Below are 9,619 nucleotides of genomic sequence, written 5' to 3'. Positions count from 1 at the left end.
ACATGTGGGCGGGCATGAATCATTCCCTGTGATGTCGGTCGGTCGGTCGGTCGGTTGGTCGGGTCTGACTTTATCAAATCTGATGATCTAATGCGTTGATGCTCAACTTTAACTGTGGCCGTGTGGCTCCCTGCAAATAACTGTTATTTGGAGCTAACGAACAGAGGAGGGAGGAGTTGGGTACGTCGCTCCAGCCACTCGCAAAGCCTTCCTGTAATACAAACCTCAAACTTTGGCAAACAAAACTTATTTGACCAACTTTGTGCTTCCAGTGTGTGTGCCACTGGATGACTGTTTGCCCGTTTACTTGTAACTGTGTGCGTGTGTGTGTGTGTGTGTGTGTACGTGAGTGTTTTTGGGTGTTGCCATCGTCGGCGTGTTGAGCATACTTATAATGAGAGGAGGGCCAACGAGTTTCGCCTATAATTAGATGCACGTACAACGCTTTGCCCCACATTCGTCGCCGATGCCCCCCTCGGTTCGTGTGTGCTTGTGTGTGTGTGAGTAGGCGTGGCACTTACCGTACAGCTCTCCTCATCCCATCGAAATTTGCAATTGTCTAGGCCATTACATTCCAAATCCTTTGATATGCAGGTCGCGTCCTCGCAATCGTATTCGTCCTCGGTGCAGGCTGTCGGAATGGAGCACCCAGAAAAAGTGCATCCAAGCAGCAGAGGGAGACGGAGAGGCGGTGAGGCGGTGAGGCCATAGAAAGAGAGACAGTTGTGGAGTTAGAGAAAGTTGTACAAATATTTGGCGCACAATGGCAGCTAAAGCGAGAGAGAGAGAGAGTGGCAGAGGGAGAGGGACTGTGTGTCTGTGAAAGAAAACAGTGCCAAAATGGCAATCAAAGCAGCAATCGTGGCAGCACAGTGGAATGGACAATTGATTCCAATTGAAATGGTTTTACACCCCAAAGCAAGCAAAACGGACCAAAGGTCCTGCATGTACATAGGTGCTGAAAGGCCTCATCAAACTCAAACTCAAACTCAAACTGAAACTGAGACTGAAACTCCTTTCAATGGCCAATTCCAAGTAATTTCGGATAATGGAAAGGGTTCAGCATTCCCTGAACATGAGCTCCCTTCACACTTGCTTCTTAAATGGCATTTAATTATGAAATTGGCTTTACTTGCCCTCCATCCTGCCAGCCTGCTTCGACTTTAAAGTCCGTTTGATTAAATATTAATTCAAAATTCATTTAAGTGAGACTTGAGTTGAGTTCCAAGTGCATTACTCAAAGCGAAATACGTTTCCGATTTGTACATAAATGTTGACATATAAATATGTACACATTTATGTATTTATGTAGGTGCATATGTGGACAGATTTCAGGCCTCGAATTGATGAAGCTCTCCACGCCGCCAGCCCCACAGTGCGGTGCGACGATGGGCGATTGTAGCCACAGGGCAAGTGCACGTAATCTCGAACATAAATCGCTCAGGCAACAACAATAATTGCCGATGCTGGCAGTGTTGGTACCTACTACTCGTGCGCCATGCGGCAAGTGCACAGAGCAGAGAGGCAGCAGAGATGGATCTGGAGTGGTAGATGTTGGACGGAGCTCGAGGAATCGATGCGGAGTCTGCCTAAAAGTAAACAATGCTGGCCCCAGGACAAAGGACAATCGTTGAATGACAAAAGAGTGCTTAGCCTTTGCCTTTGCCTTTGCCTTTGCCTTTGGCAACTGGCGGCAATCACGCTGAACCCTGTGCGACAAACAAACAGACAGACAGATAGACAGACATATAGATGGATAGATAGAAGGCAGGGGAGACTGGGAATGGGGAATGGGGAATGGGGATATGGTGGATGACAGAGTCAGATAGTTGGTTAGACAAGAGACTTCCACTTTCGACTCTGTTTCAGAATCGCACTCGTACATGGCACTGCCAAATGGGCAGCCGAAAAAAAGCAGGGAGAGAGAAGGGAGACGGCCGCTGGATTTGGGGTGAGCTTAGCACCGGATTGCCCCTAAGGATTTCGGTCATGCCTTTGTACGTTTGCGCCCGGTCATTTGTTGCCAATTCAAGGGATTTGGCATCATCAAAGCAGCCAAACGGATGGCCAGGACTTACCAGCGCCACGATCCCGGAACGCGGTGTACAGAATGCCGAATGTCGAATTAATCGCGATTTGATCTGCATAAAAACGCAAGTGCAAAATATTTGACTCCGCCGTAATGCTCTCGCCCGCCGAGCCGCAAAAGTTTTTCACCCTGCCAAAGAGAAAGAGAAAGAGAAAGAGAAAGAGAAAGATGTTGTTAATTGTCTGCTGTCAAAAGTATTTCTCTGGTAGTCGTCAGTCTCCTTGCCCAAATCAGCTCTTGGGCATAGTGCAAAATTTGTATTTGCCATCGATGGCAGATCCTTAGGTCGATAAATAAATAATTTATAATATGGCTTAAGCGATGGCGTTCACTGAACATGGTATTTATGTTCGTTTGCTCTTCTGTCTGCACATTTCACGCTATGCTGACAGTTTCTGTGGTTGCCCCAGAAAGTATGCTACGAAATGGCAACGTTCGTGTTATCGTGTGTGGGGTGGCTGCCACCCGTCGTGTGCTATAAATTGTTACGAAAAATGAATTTAAATGAAAGCTGAATGGACGAGCGAAAGCCACAGGAGCAGCCGCAGCGACAGCAACAAAGGCATCAAATCAATGGCCATGGCTGACTGTAAAGACAGAGAAAAGTTTCTGCTTCTGCTTCAACCTTGCTTCCTGCCAGCGGCGCCATTTTCCCATTTTCCGAGAGCCGAGAACGCCAGTCAATCAATTTGAGTGTTGTCCCGAGCATCTGGAGCAGCAACAAGTGGGAAATGTATTGGCGCGTTAAAAGCGGATGTCAATGCGTGTCGAAGATGGAGGAGCAGCCAGCCAGCCAGCCAGCCAGCCAGCCAGTCTGCCTGGGAGTCAGTCATCCAGTTTGCCATCCAGCGGGCAGGGCAGGGCAGGACAGGGGGCAGGGATGTGCGAGTCAAAGGCGCCCGCCACTTCCGCTGTCGAACAATTTACTTTTGGCCGGCAATAAATTGAAAATTTGCCTGGGCTTTGATCTCTTTGCTTTTTGGCAATGCGGAAATTGGTTTGTGGCCTGGCGCATACCCAGGGAGAGCCAGGAATACCCACGAATACCCAGGCGACTGTGGCGCTTGGCCGCACTGGCAAATGTGATTAACTTTTAAGGTTCGTGAGTTCCTGCGAAGGTAACAAAAGGCTGAAAGACTCACCGCAATGGCATCACTGTCTGCTCGGGAAATATGTCCAGAAAGTTGGTCTCGCAGTCGTTCGGTTTGCTCAGCTTAAAGTCCAAAAACTTGAGGAAAATCTGTGCCACGGAAAGAGCAGGAAAAGGCACAGGGAGAGAGGATATGAATATGGACATGGAAGTTCCATTAAGCTCGCAGTTTGGACATTGACTGACAGAGACGCTCACCTTCCAGTTCTCCTTAACCTGAATGCGCCAAATGCAATCGAGCGCTATCTTGTTGCGAATGACCTGCTCGCGTATATCCGCTGGGACATCCGTTGAGTTGATGAAGCCCTCGTAGCCATCCTTCTCGATGGTGCAGTTGAGGTCGGTGCTGGGCGCCTCGCGATTCCGATCGAGGTACTCGTAGACGGCACTGAACCCCGTGTACTCGATGGTCTCATCCGAGTGGAAGTGCAGCCACAGGTAGCGCTCCTTGGATGTGATTTCCGGTGGGAAATCGGTGCCACAATATTTCCCAATCAGCGTGGAGAACCCATACTGACCGTCTCGTATCTGCAACAATGTTCCCCATAGATCTTTAATAATCCCTCCAGCACATGGCACGTGGCACGTGGCACGTGGCACTGAGACATTAGCACCAAGACTCTGTCTGGTGTGCATTCAATTAGGACTTGCAATTTTTGGGTTTTTGGGGACAGGCATAAAAAAGAGCGAGGCAAAAAACGAGACTGCCACGAGAGGGCGGAGCAACAAAAGTCGTAAAGGAAACAAAACGAAAACTCTGCCATGGCCAAAGCTCTGCAACTAAGCAAAGTTTATCGCTCCGCTCTCAATGCTTTTTTGTTCTTTCCTTTGGATGGCTGTGTATTGAGCTCGCAACAAAGTTCTCGGCTTTTTGTTGACCCCTTCGAGGCAGCCCGTTGCCTTTTACTTACTTCGAGAAAATCAAATTTGCACTCCTCCTTGGCCTCGATATTGAACGAGTTGCGAAAGTCCAGGCGTATGATTTGTCCCTTCGGCGCTGTAATTAGATGCAGACATCCAGGACATCAAGGAGCAGAGCGGGAAAGAGTCAACAGAGAGGCAACACGTTAGTCGACAAATATAAATTCAAACAGCGAGCCCTAGCCCGAGCTTATCCCAAGTCAAATGCCCCCGAGATGAGCGAGCGACTGATTAACAAGAGCTCAGCGCCAGCTCAAGTTCTGTGACAGACTGGAATGCACTTTGAGCCTGGCGGGAGATTAGTCCCCAGGGACTCTTAATTAAGAAGTGTGCCTCTCTTTTGCAGCTGGTTATTAGTTTGTGATTGCTTGCGCTCCTTTTCCTCCACTAAAAAGGATATAAAACCTTTGCCCAAAGCGCTCATGGATCGATCCTGGATCGACTGCTGCTGCTGCTGCACGTTCTGTCAAGCAACGCAAATTGTTTAAAAATTGCACACAATTTGGCCATTTACAAATAAATCGAAACTATTAAAGGCCGCCTGCCAAAAGATACATCCATCTAGGAGGGTTTTTCTGTTGTCGTAAAGGCTAGACCCAATCAGGGGCTCGTATCCGTTCGTATCTATGGACAAAATGAAAGCATCTGGGGACTCGTTTAGTGGGCTGCCTGAAAGGATGGCACACACATTCCTTCATTCATTCATTCATTCATTCATTCACACTCAGACTCAAGCTCACAGGGCAGAACATACACATTCAGCTAACGAATCCTTGGCATGAATCAATGGCAATGAGGCTCTCGCTCTCGCTCTCCCAATGCCTTTGCCTCTGCCTCTGCCTCTGAAAAAAACATTTTGTCCTGGACCCGCTCCTTCCAGTTTGCCTGTGAAATGGAACCTTTGTGGCCAATGTGCCATAACAACACACACACACACACATGCAGAGCGATTGCCAAGGCGTTAACACACACAAACACGAGCGAGCATAATGGAAATGGACAAGTAATGAAAGTTGGAATCACACAGAGAGAGAGCGAGGCAAGGACTGAGGCTGAGGATGAACCACACAAATGCCAAAGTGAGTGAGGTTTGAATGGGAATAGAATTTCGCATTGATTGGCCTTGAAAAACAAAAGGCAAGGAGAGGAACCAACTTAGGGTTAGTCCGCCAAGGGGTGCAGGATTTTTGAATTGCATTTGGCAAGGCAGAGCCATCCAATTGATGGTTGGCCGAACATGGATCAGGACGGGAAACTGCAGTCATAATTACGGGCAATCAATTGATTTGCAAATTTGGTATATCCTTTTGGGTTTGGCTTTGAAGAACTCTGTGCAGGACAATTGATTTGCACCACGCTCGATGCTGGCACACACCGCTTGCAATATGCCCAAATGCATTTCCTTTGGCAGATTGCTTTCCATTTCCCATTGTATAGTGCGAGCCGCTCTGGCAATCTGCTGGGGAAATGAATTAATCAGTTTCTGTTCAGTTAGACTAGAGCTGGGTTCTTCCATTGGATTGGATTCGATTGGACGCTGTCCAGCGGACAACAAAGAGACACATTTCCCTGTGGCACTGAATCTATGAACGATCCGTGCTAGAAGTCTCCTGACATAACTTTTAGCAGCTTGGCCATCCCATTTGGTTTCCTTTTGCTGGCCTGCCCTTGACTGTGGCACCCATCCACGACCAGCAGCCACACGGCACACGGCACACACGGCACACATTGCCATGCAAATAAGCAGCTGTCTCCGGCAATTCCTTCGCCCCTGCACACATATTTGTAGACAGTCTGTGGGAGATACTGGGACCGCTGATGCGTGCTTATGGAAAGTCAATCATTCGCTTTCAGGTTTTATCTGTCAGCTCTTGACTTTTGCAGTGACATTATTTTGTCTTAACTGACAAATGATTTGGCCTCTAAGCGACTTTAGATAAGCATTGGAGTTGACTCGATTCGATTCGATTCGAGATGAAGCTGGCTGCCTGGAGCTGTAGCTGGTAGCTGGTAGCTGAGGAAGAGGCACTGAAGCGAGTGCAGCTCAAATATGATGACTGCTCGGTCCAATCTCTTCCCTTTCCCCGTCGAGGAATTGAATTGTGCTGAAAGTGCCGAGGGTTGGCAGCTGGGAACGAACACGCCAACGCTTTTAAATGGCACACACACACACACACACGTTGGAATCTGTGTGGAGAATCTTACGCATCAGCGCCGTCTAATGCTGCCGCTCCAATGGGTGCCCCGTTCCCCCCACTAAGTTGCTCACTGACTGACTGACAGACAGACTGGTAATGTCAACAGCTAAGACTTGGCCAAAAGACTTTGCAATTATTTGCAGTAGCTCGGGCTCTGGCTCTGCCTCTGCTCGTCCTCGTGGCCAAGTGCTTGCCATATAAACTTTTACGAGGCCTGCACTCCTCCACTCCACATGATCGTATGCCACAGGAAGTTGACTGCGAATTGGCTGCCATCAGAGCTCCCATTTGTCTTTGTATCCAGCTACAGCTACAGCTACAGATACGGATACGGATACGAGTGTGCGGGGCTGCTGGTTATTTGCTTAGCCGCACACAATCCAGTAGCCAATGAATGAATGGATGAGGCACAATCCTGCAGCTCCGACTCTAACAACTTGCCACTTCCCTCAGTGCTGCAGGATTGAGCTGAGGCTCCGGCACTTGCCGAACGAATATTCGAATATCCTTGAGTTAATTCATTACTAAACTTCACTTGCTCTTGCGTGTAACTCGTCTGCTGCATCTTCACTCACCTGTTATTACGCGCGTGCAGTTGATGTTCTTGGGATACAGATTGGGATACTCGGGGCTGTACAGCTCATTCTTGGTGGGATCTCCCTCGACGAAGAGCCGGCAGCGATCCACCTGGTCCTCCTCCGCCTGCCGCTCGCCGCGACCTGCACGCGGTGGCCGTGCAATGGTCAGCGCATTCGGTTCCTCCTCCACAAGCAGCTCATCCTCCAGCAGGGCAGTTGAAGAGTGTCCGCTGTGCCCCACGGCAAATGCATTGTCTTGGTCGTAGCTCGATGGTTGGGCAGCCAGCCAATCCGTGCCGCTCGACACTGCCCCACTGGCACTGCCACTGGCCGCGACTGCTGCAAAGGAAATGGGAAAACGAAATGGAGTTCACCTGATTACCAGTGCGAGTTGATGGCAGCTGCGGCAGTAAAAGTCCATATAAATGTGGCTACTTATATAAGTTTTGTGTGTTCTGTCAGTCATAATGGATGGGGCAAAGGGTTGAGGCGGTTGGGTAACATTACATTTTATTATGATAATAATAATCATGAGCATTACAATTTATGCGGTGAGCGCGTTTCCCTCTTTTCTTAATAATGCGCATAACTTTTGCCAGAACAGCAGCAAAGGAGCTACAGAAAAGTGCCACCTGTGTGTGTGTGTGGGTGAAAAAGAGTGCAAAGCGAGTTGGCACATCCATGTGCATACTTTGGCAACTATACTTTTCGCATAACGCAACAGCGCACGGCACGCCACGCGGCCCCAAAAAGTAGGCAATGCAAACTGTATTAAAGCTTCAACTTGCCCTCTCGCTCCGCCTCTGCGCTCTCTGTTTGAACTACGCTAAGAGCGTAGCTGTAGCTGTAGCTGTAACTGTTGCTGCATCTAAACAACAATCGTTAAGCCCACACAAACACAAAGGCAAAGGCAAAGGCAGCTGCGAGAGCTTCACTGCCACGACAACTAAACAAAAGCCAACACAAAACTAGGAAAGCCAACGAAGCAGGGAGACTCTCTCTCTCTCTCTCTCTCTCTCTTTGGCAGCAGAATCCGAGTTTGATTTACAAAATTGATTCGAGTGTGGGCAACCCAATCTCAAGTGCCAAACTAATTGCTGTGGGGGCTTCAGTGCCACAACGACAAAAGCAACCGAATTGGTTGAGGGCTACTTTGGACATTCATTGGGAATGTAATTAATAGTTACACATTATCTTGAGCCAACAATTGCGTAACAACTGAAATGCAATGGATATTCATCATTCATGCGGTACAGTTGTGCTTAAAAGTTGCTTCGGATTTGTGCAGACACCCCCAGAGTGCTATTCCAGTGATCGTTGAACAGCGTTTTATGGGTCATACTTGGAGTGTGCTGGCGCAGACGTCGCAGTTGCCGGCACTCACTTGGCATACCCTCGGGCACATGTGAAGTGTTTGCCTCGCATTACATGGCTGCTAGTGCCTAATGATGTAGCAACAAATTTAATAAACATATTAAGTGTTGATGCTTTTGTAATCGCACAGGGCAGTGCCAGATGTTACTGCAGCTTCAGCTTACGCTTCGCTCCTTCTGTTCCATTTCTGTGTCTGCCTCTCCCTCTCCCTCTCTCAACCCTTTTATAAACACACACACAGAGAGAGAGAGAGAGAGAGAGATGTGCTCTGTGGCATCCATTTTGCCGTTAGTCAAAAGCTGCTTATTTCCGTTCTGGTTCTGCTTCTGGTTCTGCTTCTGCTTCTGGTTGTGTTCCCATTCCCTTTGCTGTTCCTGCTGCTGCTTTCTGCTGACATGTTCTCTGCTTGCAACTGTAGCAATTGTGTCGCAGTGTGGCACACACACACACACTTGCCACATCAATTAAATGCGAATGAGCATTAAAAATAATTTAAATAAGAATATAACAAAATTCACTTTGGCCTCTAATGAAGCGTGCACAACTTTTCTATCTTTCTAATTAAAATTGCAATAATTGATGGGATTTTCGTTGCACAAATTGTCGTTATTGCATTTTGGGTGTTTTGTTGTTTTGCTTTAATGGCATTCATTTCATTGAAACATTGCCATAAATTGTCAGCAGTTAAAGAGCAAGCGAAACTCACAGTTGGACCTGCCGCCAGCTATGCCAAAGAGTTGCGCTTTGACGAACTTTTATTTGATTAATTCTGGCCACTCCTGGCACACTCGTATTTGTTCTTGGTTCGGGTTGGCAGCCCGGGCAGGCCTCAGGGTTGCACATTCGATACACATTTGTTGTGCGTTGTTGTGTCGATTCCACAAGCTCAACTTTCAACCAGAACACTCTCTCTCTCTCTCTCTCTTGTTCGCTTTTCTCTCTATTTTGTATGCCAAGTCTGGGCCTTAGACTCCATCGCGTTGTTCATTTATATTCATATTTGCATATGTATGTCTGAGTCGTTGCATCTGTCAGAGTGTGTGTGTGTGTGTGTGTGTGTGTGTTCTGCCACACCCTTCCATCTCCTCCATCCTCTATCCTCTATCCCCTCTTGAGCACATTCCTCGGTGTCGTCCCCTCGTACGTATTTTATTCGTCGACTCAGTTATTTGCTTTAATACACTCAATAGACTTAACACATTTTCCACGCCCCCCCCCCCCCCCCCCCCCCCCCCCCCCCAATTGTTCTTCCTTCCTCCCCCAGCCCCTCGCGCCCCGCTCTGGATGCCGTATTTAATACGAAATAAAT

The 9,619-nt window shown here is 48.1% G+C and overlaps 1 protein-coding gene across 3 annotated transcripts in view; it reads right to left on the bottom strand.

Moving 5' to 3' along the window:
* Positions 1-9,619, bottom strand: part of LOC117588359 — a 74,884-nt gene that overhangs the window by 18,193 nt on the left and 47,072 nt on the right. For 2 of the 3 annotated variants that reach the window (XM_034279574.1, XM_034279572.1), the window contains exons 4-9: positions 6,934-7,275; positions 4,151-4,236; positions 3,438-3,767; positions 3,232-3,329; positions 2,079-2,218; positions 522-631 (exon numbers count right to left, since the gene is read on the bottom strand). In XM_034279574.1, coding sequence (XP_034135465.1) covers positions 522-631; positions 2,079-2,218; positions 3,232-3,329; positions 3,438-3,767; positions 4,151-4,236; positions 6,934-7,275 — 1,106 coding nt within the window. The remainder of the gene's footprint in view (positions 1-521; positions 632-2,078; positions 2,219-3,231; positions 3,330-3,437; positions 3,768-4,150; positions 4,237-6,933; positions 7,276-9,619) is intronic. The other variant, XM_034279573.1, reaches the window with a different exon arrangement.

Source organism: Drosophila guanche, unplaced genomic scaffold, assembly GCF_900245975.1.
Source record: "Drosophila guanche unplaced genomic scaffold, DGUA_6, whole genome shotgun sequence".
Taxonomy (NCBI): Eukaryota; Metazoa; Arthropoda; class Insecta; order Diptera; family Drosophilidae; genus Drosophila; species Drosophila guanche.
Note: the sequence above shows the minus strand (reverse complement) of the source record. Positions and strands in the feature narration are given on the sequence as shown.